The sequence below is a fragment of the Podarcis liolepis genome (assembly GCF_965112155.1).
Source record: "Podarcis liolepis genome assembly, chromosome: 10".
Taxonomy (NCBI): Eukaryota; Metazoa; Chordata; class Lepidosauria; order Squamata; family Lacertidae; genus Podarcis; species Podarcis liolepis.
In genome coordinates, this window is record NC_139562.1 from 3,361,941 (window position 1) to 3,378,223 (window position 16,283).

The 16,283-nt window shown below is 50.2% G+C and overlaps 2 protein-coding genes across 6 annotated transcripts in view; one reads left to right on the forward strand and one right to left on the reverse strand.

Moving 5' to 3' along the window:
• LMF2 (lipase maturation factor 2) overlaps positions 1 to 10,388 on the reverse strand; it is a 40,681-nt gene extending 30,293 nt beyond the window's left edge. The window contains exons 1-3 of the mRNA XM_083461163.1: positions 10,215 to 10,388; positions 5,725 to 5,978; positions 276 to 304 (exon numbers count right to left, since the gene is read on the reverse strand). Coding sequence (XP_083317289.1) covers positions 276 to 304; positions 5,725 to 5,978; positions 10,215 to 10,314 — 383 coding nt within the window. The 5' untranslated portion in view covers positions 10,315 to 10,388. The remainder of the gene's footprint in view (positions 1 to 275; positions 305 to 5,724; positions 5,979 to 10,214) is intronic.
• Positions 10,389 to 10,566: 178 nt separating this feature from the next.
• The window catches only part of NCAPH2 (non-SMC condensin II complex subunit H2), a 39,623-nt gene continuing 33,906 nt past the window's right edge, over positions 10,567 to 16,283 (forward strand). For 2 of the 5 annotated variants that reach the window (XM_083461256.1, XM_083461260.1), the window contains exons 1-4: positions 10,567 to 10,677; positions 13,599 to 13,800; positions 14,591 to 14,692; positions 14,812 to 14,867. In XM_083461256.1, the coding sequence (XP_083317382.1) occupies positions 13,678 to 13,800; positions 14,591 to 14,692; positions 14,812 to 14,867 (281 nt within the window). In that variant the 5' untranslated portion in view covers positions 10,567 to 10,677; positions 13,599 to 13,677. Of the gene's footprint in view, positions 10,678 to 12,458; positions 12,475 to 13,598; positions 13,801 to 14,590; positions 14,693 to 14,811; positions 14,868 to 16,283 lie in introns of those variants that run through there. The other 3 variants (XM_083461257.1, XM_083461258.1, XM_083461259.1) reach the window with 3 other exon arrangements.

Sequence of the window (16,283 nt, forward strand, 5' to 3'; positions counted from 1 at the left end):
ACAGATCCTGAAGCTGAGGCTCCAAGACTTTGGCCACCTAATGAGAAGAGAAGACTCCCTGGAAAAGACCCTGATGTTGGGAAAGATGGAGGGCACAAGGAGAAGGGGACGACAGAGAACGAGATGGTTGGACAGTGTTCTTGAAGCTCCCAGCATGAGTTTGACCCAACTGCAGGAGGCAGTGGAAGACAGGAAGGCCTGGCGTGCTCTGGTCCAGGGGGTCACGAAGAGTCAGACATGACTAAACGACTCAACAACAACAATGTGCCACTTACCACTGGAAATACAGGAAGACCTGTCCAACCTGTGGGGAGAGAAAAGGGAAAGCACACATCAAACGAGGTTCAGACCCCCTCTGTCCACTCCATTTCGACTATTTTCTTTGCACCCACATCCCGGCTGTAGCACCGCTGGCAAAAAACCACCCTGGCAAATCTCACGGTTTTCAGATACAGCTGCTTGCAGATTTCGGTGGCCAGCTTGCCTCTGGCTCCCCCACTTCCTCGACGCCCCTAAAAGGCTCGGGACGCTCCAAATATCTGAAGCTTCGCCTGCTTCCCTACAGACCCTTGTCGGTGCCGAAATCGGCAAAGGGGACCCTCTTGGTGGACCCCCCCACCTCCCATCCACAGAGGTTTGGGTGGAGGCAGCCCAGAGGGTGCCTCTGCGGTGGGACTCCCTCCCCACAGAAGAACTGTCACTAAGCACTTTTCAACAACTGCCAAAGATGCGCCAGTTTACCCTGGCCGTGGACACCCGAGTTGAATACCGTATTTTTTGCTCTATCAGACTCACTTTTTCCCTCCTAAAAAGTAAGGGAAAATGTATGTGCGTCTTATAGAGTGAATGCAGGTTGCGCAGCTATCCCAGAAGCCAGAACAGCAAGAGGGATTGCTGCTTTCACTGCGCAGAGATCCCTCTTGCTGTTCTGGCTTCTGGCATTCAGAATATATTTTTTCTTGTTTTCCTCCTCCAAAAACTAGGTGCGTCTTGTGGTCTGGTGCATCTTATAGAGCAAAAAATACGGGTGCGTCTTGTGGTCTGGTGCGTCTTATAGAGCGAAAAATACGGTACTTCTGAATATTCCTATTCTTGAGACTGCAATCTGTTATACTGGTTCTATTTTAAATCGGTGTTTCCCAAACCCATTTGGGGCTACTGCCCCCTTGGTTCCCTAAACTCATCCCCAGATCCCCCTGCCCTATTTTTTTAATTTTTTTAAAAAAGGCATCATTCAGAAGAGTGATTTGCACGACCCACCAAGGATGGTAATAGTGTTAGGTATCATTCGTTAAGAAACAGTAAAAGGGTGCAGAGAACTTTAAGGACTTTTTCTGTGAGTTCTGGGTGTGGTTTTCTAGGCCGATTAGGCACAGATGGTAATATGTATAAAGGAAGAAGAAGTTGCAGTTTAAATTTGCCCGCAGAAAGAGAATACCCACACGCTCTGCGTTTGTAGTTTTGTGTAGTGGTAGTGAAACTTTTGTTTGCATATTTTACACCAGTCTCGTGGTTCTGTTGTCTGTTTCAGCTTCAATAAATAGCACCATGAAATTCAAAGCAGGAACAGCGAGTTGCACCTTTCTTCGAAACCCAGCTAAAAATAGTTTGGTTTAATTAATTAAGCCAATCTGACGAATTCAATCTGGCGATTCCTGCTTTTCAAAGTCTAACAGTCCTTTACTCCCAACGCCCTTTAAAAATATGTGGGAGAGGGATATTATTGGGTTGTCATTTTTATTATGTATCTTGTGCTTTTATACTGTACAGTAATACCTCGGGATAAATGTGCTTCAAGTTAAGCATTTTCAGGTTGCGCTCCGCAGCGACCCGGAGGTAACGGAGCGCGTTACTTCTGGGTTTCGCCGCGCACGCATGCGCAGAAGGTCAAAATGACATCATGCACATGCGTGGAAGCAGCAAAACGCGACCCACACACGTGCACATGCAGGTAGCGTTGACTTCAGGATGCGAGCAGGGCTCTGGAACGGATCCCATTCGCATCCCGAGGTACCACTGTATTGTGATTTTAGCCTGCAGTAGGGCAGCATACAAATTTAATTTAATTTAGGGCAGTATACAAATTTCATAAATAATACTCCTGAGCTCCTCTGCTGCCCCTAGCACCCCCCCAATAATCTAATTGCCCCCTCTTAGGGACACTAGTTCCCACTTTGGAAACCACTGCAATAGATTGCTTTGACCCTCCCTGAGACCTTAGGGTGAAGGGTGGGCAATAGATCCAACTGAGAATAAATAAGAAGAGGGATGCAAGTGGCAAGCGTGTTGTGCATGCCCGCTCCCTGCGGAACTGTGCAGGTTTGGGTTTCCCCCAATGCTGCAGGCAACCTTCCCCCCCCCCCCCCCGGTGAAATCTCCACCAAGATCTTCCCGCAGAGGGCTGCACAGCCCGCCAACTGGACCTGCGCCTCGCCCGCCCCCACGAAGGGAGGGAGCCAAGACGGAGGAGAAGCATGAGGGCCGGCTGCAGATTGCTGGCGCTGAACCCAGCTCCCTTGCCACGGGCTCAGATCCAGAGCCGCTCCACCGCCTGCCCAACCCGCCAGGAGGTCCCGGGGGCTGTCAACTCGTGACAGCACAATGGCGTGGGAAGAGGAACCCGGGAGGAAGGAGGGAGCGCGCAGGCCTGGCCCCTTTTTCGGAGGACGTCAAGCTCTCGGGATCAACCCAGCAGCTGCCACCTTTAGGCAAAGGAGTTGCTATTTGGGGAATAGCAATGGAAGCCGGAGGAGAACCTGCAGGATCAGGCCAACGGCACATCTAGACCAGAATCCTGTTCTCACACTCAGGGCCAGATTTCGGTATGATGAGGCCCTCAGCTACTGAAGGTCATGGGGCCCTTGATATGTCCAGCTGTCCTTTGTCAACAACACATTGTCGCTGTTTATGTGTTGAGAATATGCTATATATGGTCATTGATGGACCTGATAGGTATCTCAAGCCATTTGCACATGTCTTCATGCACCCAGTCCATGCAGAATGTAGACACCCTATATATAGAAAGGAGCAAACCAGGGATATTTGAGGGAGCAGGCTAGCAGGCGGGGCCCTTGATTTACATGATAGGAGCCTACACAACACAAAACACTGTCGCTGTATGTAGGTTATATTTTATTTGTTTTTTTATCTTATATTTTGGAAATGTACAACCAGGGTTTTTTTTCCTTTAAATTTTTTGGGGGCCCCTGAGAGAGTGGGGCCCTAAGCTGTAGCTTGCTTAGCTTATACATAAATCTGGCACGGATATATTTATCTACTTGCACTACTAATAGTGATGAAGAGCAGAATGTAGGCACCCTATATATAGAAAGGAGCAAACCAGGGATATTTTGGGGAGCATGTGGGGCCCATGACTTACATCATAGGAGCCTACACAACACAAAACACTGTCGCTGCATGTAGTTTTTATTTTATTTGTTTGTTATCTTATATTTTGGAAATGTACACCCAGGGGGTTTTTTTCTTTAATTTTTTGGGGGGCCTTAAGCTGTAGCTCGCTTAGCTTATATGTAAATCCGGCACTGCTCACACTGGCCGACCAGGTGCCTGCGGGGAAACCCAGAAGCAGGATTCAAGCATGAAACCACACTCCTCTCCTGTGTTTCCCAAGAAATGGCATTCAGGAACATTGCTGCCTCCGACTGCGGAGACCAGAGCATGGGCCATCCTGGCTATCAGCCACTGACAGCCGTCTCCTCCTCCATGAATATGTCTCAATCTCTTTTAAAGCCATCCGCGTTGATGGCCGTTGATGCCTCTTGTGGCAGGGAGTTCCACAGTCTAACTAAGAGGAACTTCCTTTTGTCTGACCTGGATCTTCCACTTCTTTGGATATTCATGAGTTCCAGTGTTATGGAGGAGAAAAAGCCTTTGTCTATCCACTTTCTACACCCCCAGAATAATTTTATAAGCTTTCTATCCCGTCACCTTTAAGATAACCCCCCAAAAAACTGCCTGCATCCCTTTGGTGATTCTGACGGCCCTTTTCCAAACCTTCTAAATTCTCAACCTCTCCAAAGCTCTCCCACCCCACTGGCAGAGATTCTCCCATCAACCGGGACGTGGAAGACATCTGGGGCTGGATCAATAGGGCACAGCACAGAACGGAGAGTCTGTGCCCAGAGGGAGATCAGACGACAAGCGCCAATTCGGGTCGCGGGAGGATTCCTGAAACGACCCACCCCTCCCCAGATCTAGATCAGAGTTTTGTCTGTCCGCTGGAATCCTCTGCGCTCAAACACAGCCTTAAAAGGAGTGAGAAGACAGCCTGGCGGAGGAGACTGGAATGTCACTCTGAGATGCTCTAAAAGCAAGGGAATCCCTCTCCACGCTGTGACTCCCCTGACCTTAGGGAAGAACGCAGGAACATCTGAAGTGGTACCCAAAACTCTGGATGAACGGTGACTCAGGGCTTGCTCCTCATCTGAAGCCCCTTCCCTCCTGTTTGAGGGTCTCTGTCGGCCTCCCTCCTCCTAAGAAATTCTCGCTCTGTTTTTTTCTTCTGTGTCAGCTGGCAAAAGGACCTAGCTGGGGGGGGGGGCGGGACACGACACAGAAGGCAAAGGGAGCACATTTCACGACACAGCCAAGTTGGAACAATTCAAACCCCACACAAAATATTGCGGGGGCTCCCTTAACTGTGTTATTCTGCTGACTTAAAGCAGTGGTACCCATTGTGGGTGGTACCACCCATGGGGGGGGGCAGTGAGATTACCTGGCTGGGGGTGGGGGGCTAAGAGCAAGGGGGCGAGAAGGGGGCACTGGAGGTGTAAATGGCTATCTGACTTTGAAAAGCTGATATCACCGGATCAACTTCACCCATTGCATTGATTTAAGCTACATAATTTTAACTGGATTTTGAATAAATGTGCAATTGTTTTGAATTTTACTGATTACTGTTATGTGTATTAATACCTCACCTTCCCCTGATAGGAATGAAATTTTACTGGGCTATCATGTGGGCCGTGCGACCTGCTATCCTGAATAATGCTTTTCTTAGGGGAGGGGGGCATTGGGGGTGAGTTTACGCAACACGGGGATTTTTGACAGCTGCTGGCTTAAACCATTTAATACCCCGTCTTCCCACCCAAGAGACCCTAAAGGCTGCTGAGAATCCAGATTTTACACTCAAGTGGGCTCTGTCCAGTCAACCTAAATTGCATTTGCCAACAGCACAGAACGGCAGGCAAGGGGTTTCGCCTTGGCCCTCTTAGTTTTTTTCAGTGCTGCACATTGCCAACCGCCTTGAGCTCTTGGGCAGAAAATATAGGCATGCGCCGAGCGAAATGATGTGCAACGATTAAGAATACAGAGGCATTTATTTCCAATACAAAGACACCCCCAGCAAGGAAGAGATTTGCTCTTCGAGGGCCTAATTTCCCCCAAAGTAAGCAACGGCCCCTCTGAGCTCCCAGGGGTGAGGGTTTGCACACGAGGAGTCATAGGAGAAAAGGCCCCGCTCCTGGGGGGCATTAACGCAGCTTGCCAAAAGGCTGGTGGGGTTTTAAAGCCAGGATCTGACGAGTGAATAAAACTGCCTCTGAAAGGTATCCAAGTCACCTTGGCTCTTTTACGGTTTTGATTTTGGCTGCTTATCTTAGCTTCCAAGGACCCAAAGCAAAGCACCAGCAAGCAGGCACTGACTGCCCCCTACTGCCGCCACACACACCCCAAGGCCATGCGCCGCTTGTCGCCCCATCATACCTGATAAACGGAGAGGTAGAACGCCCAAAGGGCCAGGAAGACCAGGCTGTCTCGCAGTGGCTCCAGGATCAGGGCCCCGAAGGAGAGCAGCGTCCCCAGCAGGCAGAGCAGCTCCAGGCCCTGCTCGGTGTCCAGTCCCAGGCGTGGCCCCAGCCACAGCAGGGTGGGCGAGTCGCGCAGCTGCTCCCAGAAGCCCTTGCCGCTGAAGCGAAGCACCTTCCGGGCGGGCAGGATGCCATCCTTCCCGTAGAGGCCTGCAAGGAGGTCGAAGGAGGAGGAGTTGGCGGCAGCGGTCACAGGCAAGACCTCGTCCCGCCCACCCCTTTATGGGGGGCACGGCACCTCCGACCCCAACACATCCCCCCGCTCCAGCCTTCCCCAATTTGGCACCCTCCTGATGCTTTGAACTTCAATGCCCATCCCTGCAAAACACCAACTAGCCTGGCAGGCCCAACATCATTGGTCCATTTAACTCAGAGTTGCTGGCACGGACTGGCAGCAACACTCTGCGGGATCAGAGGCGGGGGGGCTCTCCCAGCTGGAGATGCCATTAGGGACTGAACCCAGGTATTTCGGCAAATAATAATAATTTATTATATACATGCCACCCATCTGCGTTGCCCCAGCCACTGGGCAAATAAATAATAATAATAATAATAATAATAATAATAATAATAATAATAATAATAATAAATTGTATTTATATCCTGCCCTCCCCAGCCGAAGCCGGGCTCAGAGCGGCCAACAACAATAAAAGCAACACAATACACATAAAATCACAATCAATTGAAATGCAATCAATTCATTCTAAAATCAATTCAGAATCAAATTAATGGCAACCATTGGGCTAGAGTTCTGTGAGGATTACCGAAGGAGGGGGTCAGGCTGTGCCTTGGCCAAAGGCCTGGTGGAACAGCTCTGTCTTGCAGGCCCTGCAGAAAGATGTCAAGTCCCGCAGGGCCCTGGTCTCTTGGGACAGAGCGTTCCACCAGATCGGGGCCACAGCTGAAAAAGCCCTGGCTCTGGTTGAGGCCAGCCTAATCTCCCTGTCGCCCGGGACCTCCAAGATGTTTTTGTTTGAAGACCATAAGGTCCTCTGTGGGGCATACCAGGAGAGGCGGTCCCATAGGTGTGAGGGTCCTAGGACGTATAGGGCTTTAAAGGTTAAAACCAGCACCTTAAACCTGATCCTGTACTCCACCGGGAGCTTGCAGCTGGTATAGCATTGGGTGAATGTGATCTCGCAGCGAAGACCCTGTAAGGAGTCTCGCCGCAGCATTCTGCACCCACTGGAGTTTCTGGGTCAGTCTCAAGGGCAGCCCCACGAAGAGCGAGTTACAATAATCAAGTCTGGAGGTGACCGTTGAATGGATCACAGTGGCTAGGTCAGGGCGAGAGAGGTAAGGAGCCAACTGCTTAGCTTGGCGGAGATGAAAAACATCAAACATAAACTTCCCTAAACATTCCCTTCAGATGTCTTCTAAAAGTCAGATAGTTGTTTATTTCCTTGACATCTGACGGGAGGGTGTTATACAGGGCAGGTGCCACCACCGAGAAGGCCCTCTGCCTGGTTCCCTGTAACCTCACCTCTCGCAGGGAGGTAACTGCCAGAAGGCCCTCAGAGCTGGACCTCAGTGTCCGGGCAGAACGATGGGGGTGAAGACGCTCTTTCACGGATACAGGATCTGAAGCAAGTGTCCCACCCCCTAAGCTACAACCCTTCCCGTGCTGCAACGGTCCCATGCCCCAAAAAGTATGTGTGGAGGAGCCCACCTCCCTGGGAAGGACAGTTTTTGGTGTCTCAAAAGACAATGGAGTGCACCTCCGATGGTGAAGCCAAACTGCTGTGTTAGAAGCGCCAAAGTGACCCACCTCCCCGGGCTGTCTGCCTGGAGGTCTGGGGCTGCCCAAAGGGCAAGAAACCCCCTCTGGACCTGGCTGACGGGGTCCAAAGGAAAGGAGAGCTTGGCTGTTGGAGATGCTGTAAGGAGGTGTACAAGGCACCATCCAACAGTCTCAGGGACTCCGGATTTGTGTAGGCTTTACGCATGACCCTTTTCTAATTTATTTTTGAATTTCATTGTTATTCTTGTTTTTCTATTGTATTTTATGCTGCTTTTACAATTAAGTGTTTTAAATTTGTTGTTAGCCGCCCTGAGCCCGGTTTTGGAACCGGGAAGGGCGGGGTATGAATAAAATATTATTATTATTAATATTATTATTTTCTTCTGCTAACGATGTTCCGCAAGGCAACAGAGGCTTAGGATCTGAATTCTCCTTCCCTTCAATGGGCTCCCACCCCAGGTGGTTGAGCCCGACCTGCCCCACACTTCCTTCTGCAGAAGCTGCCTTCTTGACCCTTGGACCCACGCTGGGTCTCATCCGCTCAACTCACCACCTGCAGAGGAAGACCCCAACTCACCAGTGGGCCCCAGAGACAACTGGGAGATTTCCCTGAGTTTGCAAGGGGGCAAGGAAAGCCAAAGGACGGCTTTGGGCTGCGCGGGGGGAAATTCCCCCCGGCTGAAGAGGGCCCTGGGCTTGATTTTCGGCACAGCCTCCAGCCATAAGGAGATTAAGAGCTGGATTTGGAAGCATGAGAGGCCCTTGGCGGAGGGCCCAGAAGCCGGAGGGGAAGGAAAGGCTGGCAGGAAACTTACAGAAAAGGGGAAGAGAAACCAGGAGGAGGAGGGGGGTTCAGCTCTGACAGTAGCTGCAGGCAGGATGGGCTGGGCGAGGTGGAAGGCATTGCCTGGCAAAAATAAAAGGTGTGCAAGAGCTGACTGCAAGCCGCATGCACCGACACCCTCACCCCCCTCTCCAAAATCCTGCACCGAGCTTGCACTATTGCAATGTGGATGCCACGTGTTATGTGGAAAGGGGAGGGAGGGGAAAGTTCCATAGGATATCCGGCCCTGGAGAAAGGGGGTGGCTGAGGGCAGTGGGCTCCGTTCCACAGCCGGGACTTCTTAAGAAGAGGCAGGATTTGGGTGGGGGAGAAAGTAAGGGGTGGGCTCTTTAGGACGGATGGGACTGTGAGATTAGGCCGAGAGTCCGTCTACCCCGGCATCCCATAGCAGCCTAATGCCCCATGGAGCCTAGGAAGCTGGATAGACTGCCGCTGGCCCTGGAGGTTCCATCAGAAGAGTCTGGCTGCTGGATCAGGCCACCGGCCCACCGAGCCCAGGCTCCCCGACAGGAAACCCGCAAGCAGGATTTGACCCTCTCCTCTGGGGTGGTTTCCAGCAACAGGGCCCTGTGAGGAAGGGGGCCGGGCCATGGACCCCTTTAGCTGAAGAGGACTCAGATCAGCCGCCTCCCACCTTTGCAGACTCAAGACCCCCTTCTAACCCAAACACGGATTTGGGGACCCCTTAATCTGTCACCACGTCCTTGCACAGGGGTCGTACACCTGCTGCAACCCACCTTGGATCAAGACCAGAATTCTAGGCCAGGGATGGGAAACCTGTAGCACTCCAGATGTTGTTCTCCCCCCAGCTCCCATCAGCAACATCTGGAGAGTCCCAAGTTTGCCACCCCTGCCCTGAATAAAGCTGTTAGCAGTGTTAGGGTATATTTCCACGGTATTGCATAATCACCCTGTGCTCCTACAGGAGGAATAACAGGACAAACATGAATAATGGGTTCACCCAGTGCCTTCCAGCTGTTTTGGACGACGATTCCAGCTGTTTACCATATCACCAAAGCTCGCTCAACACGGTTAAGAGTCAGGTATGGAGGAAGCTGCAGTCTTCAACATCTGGAGGGCACCAGGTTGGAGACCCCTGCTTTGTACCAAGCTGCTCCCGGGGAAGCGGAGCGGGCGTTTTCGTCTCGCCTCCACCTTCCGAGCCAGAGGGGCGCCCTGCACAGACCCGACTCCGCTGCCCGGGCCCGCTCCTCCGAAGTTGCCAGCATCTGTCCCGGTCCTTCCAGGCCCAAGCCGACAGCCACGTCTCCCTCTCTCTCACACACGCGGGGCTCCGTGCATGCTTCCCTCCGGCCTCACCTGCAGCCCCCAGCTTGCAATGCCTAGAATCCTCAGCATCACAAAACGCTAAGAGTCCAAAGGGACCCCCAAAGGTCATCCAGTCCGACCCGCTGCAATGCAGCCAGGCCCGGTTTCTGAGGACACCCGAACCCACACGCCACGCGCTCGCCCCCCGAGAGCTGCTACCCACATTTCGTGCAGACCCAGCGAAACCCCCCCCCCGCCCCCAAGGGGCCTCAAAACGCCGCTTCCCGTGCAGGAGAGCAAGAGGGCACCTGAGCGCGCGCAGAGTGCAATGGCTCGGCTCAAGGCTTCCCGCTTCTCCCTCGCGGCCCTTAGCACAAACCCTGGCCCTCTTCCCACCCCTTCCCCGGCGGCCTCCTCCCTCTCTCCGGCCCGCGGGGCCCTCACCGGCCCCCGGGACGGAGGCGAGCCTCGCGTAGCAGCGGCAGGGCCCGAGTCTCGGGGGAAGAGGGACCCTTCTCGGCGCCGCCCTTACCGGGGACCTGGACGTAGAGCGAGGCGAAGGCGGCGACGTAGACGGCGGCCAAGCCCCGCAGGAACAGCTGGCGGGCCAGGCGGGGCGGCTCGGCTCCCATGGCGGCGGCGGCGGCGGCGGCGGCGGCGGCGGCGAAAGAAGCAGCCTGCGCTCGCGGCTCGCTACAATGTAGCCAACTTCGCCAGGGGGCGGGCTCAGAACGCCAGGGCCGCCCAGCTGATTGGCTCAGACGCCGCGAGGGGGGCGCGGTTAGAACGCCAGCGCTCGGGCGGGACGCGGGGGAGGAAGAGGAGGAGGGCGGGGCCGGGAAGAGAGCCGGGGGCGGGGCCTGCGCTTAAGAAACGAGGAGGCGTCGCCGAGGGATCGCGTCACAGCGGCGCGGCTTCGAGGGCGTCACTGCGCCGCGACGGGCGGGAAAGACGAATTCGCGGAGCGTTGGGAGCGGCGCGCGAGGGAGCGAAGAGTGAGTCCGGGGTCGGGAAGGGGGGGTCGGGGGGGTGTCTCCCGGTCTCCATAGCAACCGCGCAGGTAGGAACACCCCCTCTCACGGCGGGAGGGGAGGGGGCGGCGCTGAGGCCAATTGCACTCTGCACATGCTCAGGAGACGACGACGCCCACTCCCCCCCCCATTTACCCCCTTCGTTTATTTATTCGCGGGTCTCATTTGTTTGTTCATTTATTCCCTTTATTCTTCGGTGTGTTTCTTAGGTTTTTATATTTATTAATTTATCTAACAATAATAAAATTTTATTTGTATCCCGCCCTCCCCGACCAAAGCCGGGCTCAGAGCGGCACCATTTACATAAAATCACAGTCAATTAAAATACATTCTAAAATCAATTCAGAATCCAATTAATGGCAGTTCAGAATCAAATTAATTTGTTCATTCAGTCGTTGTTGTAGGAGGTGTTAAATTTTCACACTGCCCAGGGTTTAGGTTTGATGAGGCCCTCAGCTCCTAAAGGTAATGGGGCCCTTTATATGTCCAGCTGTCCTTTGTCAACAACAAATGGTCACTGTTTTTTGGGTTGAATATATTCTATATGCAAAATAAAAAAATTCCTTCCAGTAGCACCTTAAAGACCAACTAAGTTAGTTCTTGGTATGAGCTTTCGTGTGCATGCACACTTCTTCAGATACACTGAAACAGAAGTTGCCAGATCCTTCTATATAGTGAGAAGGTGGGGAGGGGTATTACTCAGAAGGGTGGTGGGAATGGGAGATTGGCAGATAGCTTCTATATGGTAATTGATGGACCTAATAGGTATATCAAGCTATTCGCACATCACGAAAGACATATTTTATCAAAGTAATTGCTGAACTGCAATACAATTAAGTATATTAATAATGAAATATAATTAAGTATACTAATATTGAAGTAATTATTAAGCTCTAACATAAAATGATTTTTCATTCATAACAAACTTGATAATACAAAAACATGGGCATTTGGCAATAACAAAAGTTCCTTCAGAAAAGGTTCCTTTAGCTTATATTTTGGAAATGTACATCCTGTGTTTTTTCCCCTTTAATTTTTTGGGGCCCCCAAGAGAGTGGGGCCCTAAGCTATAGCTTGTTTAGCTTGTACGTAAATCTGGCACTGACACCGCCCCTTCATCCTAGGATCATGGGGTGGTTCTCGGTATTAGGGGGAAAAACATAAATACTCCGTGTTTTCATTCCCTTTACTAATTCATTTGATTGTTGCTTCCCTTCATGCATTTGGTCGTTCAGTCCACCAATCCACCAATGAATTATTCATTTGTTGAATTTGTGACCCGCTTTTATCTTGCCCAGGGCAACCTAAAGCAACACCCCCAAGCCACCTAGATATAGCATTAAAACCAAAAGGAAACGACCCTCCCAACTCCAAAAGATTTGTTCCTTTAATTGATTGATTGATTGATTGATTGATTCCCTTCATTTGGCGCCTCTGGTGCACATGCTCTTCAGATGAGCACTTAGGACTTCCTAACTGCTCCCCTCCCAGCCCGCCTTATTCCCGTGACTCTAATTGAAGCTCTACTTTTAATATACCGTGTTTTAATTGTGGCCACCTGCCCGGGGAAGAGCAGATAATTAACAATAACCATAATAACAGTAGGATGCATTTGGCATCAGTGTAAAAAAATGGGGTGGAGTCCGGAGTGAAAACAGTTGCTTTATTTCAGGCATTTATGTACTGCCTGATAATCAGAATTTCTAAGAGGCACACGTGAAGCGCATGCAAAGAACAGGATAGCAACTCTGTAAAAGTTTGGTGTGTTTTTTTCCTCTCCGTCCCCCTCCCCCTTCTACACGGGGGCTGTTTCTCTTTTTCTATTTCTCTTATTTACGTCTCGCCATGTTTAGTGCACGTATAATTATGTACTTTTTAACTGTCAATAAAGATGTCGGGGGGGGGGGAAGAGAACAGAAATGGTTTACGACTGGAAGAAAGGGGCGTGCCCTTAAAATACACGCCTTTCCTGTGGTGTGTTTGGAAATTCCCTTGAGACACATGGAACAGGTGGTTCATGAATTGATAAGTGATAGTAGATTCTGCAATCTTGTCCAGCAGGACAGAAAGATTTTTTAAAAAATAATAACAGTTTCAACAAAACAAAATATCAAAACATCTCATTATTTCCCCCCCCCCCATTTCACCTCCTCATCAAACCCTGCCTCCCTCCTCCCCGGAGACCTCTCTCAGCTCCTCCCTCCATTTCTCAACTCATATTGTTCTCTGCATACTGTAAAATTGTATAAATCCTTATCTTATCTATCTACTATGTTAACAATCAAGAAATTTGTGTATGTTTATTCAAAACCTGCAAAGGAGTCCAATTCATTTTGTTGTCTTTTTAAGTAATGTGTGAAACGTTCCCATTCTAGGACAGAAATATTTTAAAAAACATTATTTCAGGTGTTTATGTAGCATGTTTGCAAATCGCCTTGGGACACATGTAAAAGCTGATATGTAAATTGATGATAAATGGGTAAAGAGGGAGTCTTTGGCATGGGGCAGAAAACAAGATGGAGGGTTCTAAAGCCAGGCTGCTTGGTTTTGCCAAGGTGTGGAGCCTGATGGTGGGTTTGAACCCTGGTCTTCCAGGAGGTCATAGTCCCTACACTCTAACCCAGAGCTTTCCAAACTGTGTGTTAGTGGGCAGGTGTGTTGCTCAAACACTCCCTGCCACTCAAACTGAGTGGGGTTAGCTCAAACTCTGGTTCACTAGTAAAACCGAATTACTTTGTTGTGGAATGACGCATATCTGAAAAGCATGCGTCGCCAATGTGGGAAGTTTGGAAAGCTCTGCTCTAACCACACTGGCTCCAGTTCTTAATGGGTGGGATTATGCAAGTCTCTCTCTTCTTTATTTTGGTTATTTGTTATCTGAACAGCAGGTCTTTGAACAGCGGGCGGAACCTGAAGCTTCATGCCTAGAATGCATTAAACCCCTGGAGTGTGGGTCTGTTCTGGATGGGATTTGCTGCCATGGAGGACGTGGAGTCTCGTTTTGTGCACTTCCTCAAGCCGATAAGGGACCTCACTGCGAACTGGGCGGTGGATGTGGCAGCTCAGCTGGGAGAGTACCTGGAGGAGGTAAGTGCCTCCATTTGCTCGTGCTTTGAGGGAGAGCACGTGTGCAGGGAGCTGCTTTGGCACGGGAATCTCATTCTACCTATGGTGTCTCTGCCCCTGCAGAGTGAAAGTCTCCTTCTAGCTGCGGGCGGGCTTTAAAGGAGGAGTAGCGCCTGTCTTCTGTGTCCAGGGCAGCTGTCTGCCAGCTCCATCTGGTACGCAGGCTGAGACCCTCCCTGCCCACAAAACTGTCTCGCCAGAGTGGTGCATGCTCTGGTTATCTCCCGCTTGGACTACTGCGTGGGGCTACCTTTGAAGGTGACCCAGAAACTGCAACTAATCCAGAATGTGGCAGCTAGACTGGGGACTGGGAGTGGCCGCCAAGACCACATAACACCAGTCCTGAAAGACCTACATTGGCTCCCAGTACGTTTCCGAGCACAATTCAGAGTGTTGGTGCTGACCTTTAAAGCCCTAAACGGCCTCGGTCCAGTATACCTGAAGGAGCGTCTCCACCCCCATTGTTCTGCCTGACACTGAGGTCCAGCACCGAGGGCCTTCTGACAGTTCCCTCACTGTGAGAAGCCAAGTTACAGGGAAGCAAGCTATGGGAGATCCAACATGTCTCCATTTGTTCCCTGTTAAATTGGGATATAAGCAGTACCCTTAGTTGCTTTTCGATGCTGATATGATTGAAGAACAAAATCAAACAAAGCTCTTGCTGTCTGTTAGAATTACTTTTCCGAAACAGAATATTATTCCTGTATTCTCTTGTCACCTCATGTATTTATTTATTTTTTTAACCCTGCAGCTGGCGCAGATCTGCATTTCATTTGATAATGGCAGAACCACCATGAACTTTACAGAAGCAGCAATGCTCATCCAAGGTTCTGCCTGCATCTACAGTAAGAAGGTGAGGTGGCTATCAAGAATGCTCAAACTAGGTGGACCGTGGAACTGCAACAAAATTGATTGGCTTAGCGAACCTCCATTCTTGCCTCTAAAGCTGTTGCCTTTTTTCTCTTTTTTCAGGTGGAATCTCTCTACTCACTGGTCTTCCAGGCACTTGATTTCATTTCCAATAAGAAGTTAGTTGAACTTTTTTTGAGGGGGAGGGAAGATTTTCACTTCTGGAGTGGCTAGAGCTCTTCATATTTCTGTCCTGGAATCCCTCACCTTCCTCTGCCCATTGTGCTGCCTTTGACTTAGTTACAGTCAAACCTCGGTTGTCGAACGTAATCCATTCCAGAAGCCTGTTTGGCTTCCAAAATGTTTGACAACTGAGGCGCAGCTTCTGATTGGTTGCAGGAGCTTCCTGCACTCATGCGGAAGCTGCGTCAGACACCCGGCTTCCGAAAAACGTTCGAAAACCGGAGCATTTACTTCCAGGTTTTTGACGTTTGGGAGCCGAAACGTTCCAAAACGGAGATGTTCGCGATCCGAGGCTTGATTGTATTGCCAAGATAGCTGTGTCTCTCTCCATTGTTTTTTTACTTTAGACAAATCTTTTAAGTTGTCAGGTGTACTTTTTTCTAATATTGGCAGCAAAAATTTGGTTAGTGGAACTGAATAGCTTCCTTTTCTGGAAGTTTTCTGGCATTGAGAGTGCTCTAGGTTTATGCCCTCATATTGTGAAGGAGCAATTTTGTTTTGCTGCTTCCAAATGTTTGCCTCATTTGTCTTAAGTTGGCATGTCTTTCGCTTGCTCGTTTCCTTCTGCCTCGTGTTATGACCGTGGGGCTAGGTGTTTCCACCATTCATAGAATCATAGAGTTGGAAGAGACCACAAGGGCCATCGAGTCCAACCCCCTGCCAAGCAGGAAACACCATCAGAGCACTCCTGACATATGGTTGTCAAACCTCTGCTTAAAGACCTCCAAAGAAGGAGACTCCAGCACACTCCTTGGCAGCAAATTCCACTGTCAAACAGCTCTTACTGTCAGGAAGTTCTTCCTAATGTTTAGGTGGAATCTTCTTTCTTGTAGTTTGGATCCATTGCTCCGTGTCCGCTTCTCTGGAGCAGCAGAAAACAACCTTTCTCCCTCCTCTATATGACATCCTTTTATATATTTGAACATGGCTATCATATCACCCCTTAACCTCCTCTTCTCCAGGCTAAACATGCCCAGCTCCCTTAGCCGTTCCTCATAAGGCATCGTTTCCTTATGACTCTCTGTGTGTTTTATTATAAGAACAATTCGAAAAGCACAGCTCCTCTGATGTGCTAGCTTCCTTGCTAGCAAGGAGAGGTGTTGTTGTTTTGACATAAAACCACATTTGTCTATGTACTTCGAAACCCACCCACCCCACCATTTGTAGATAGAAATGATCAGTGCAAAGAATTTTACACTGGCTTATTTTTCTGACTGCATCCAACCAGTCATTACTATAGCTGTAAGTAGGCAGAAAGTTCTGTGGTACCAAAGACTCGGGACCGCAATACCTCAAGCACCACCTCTTCCCATATGAACCTTCCCGGTCCCGGAGATCATCTGAGGCCCTCC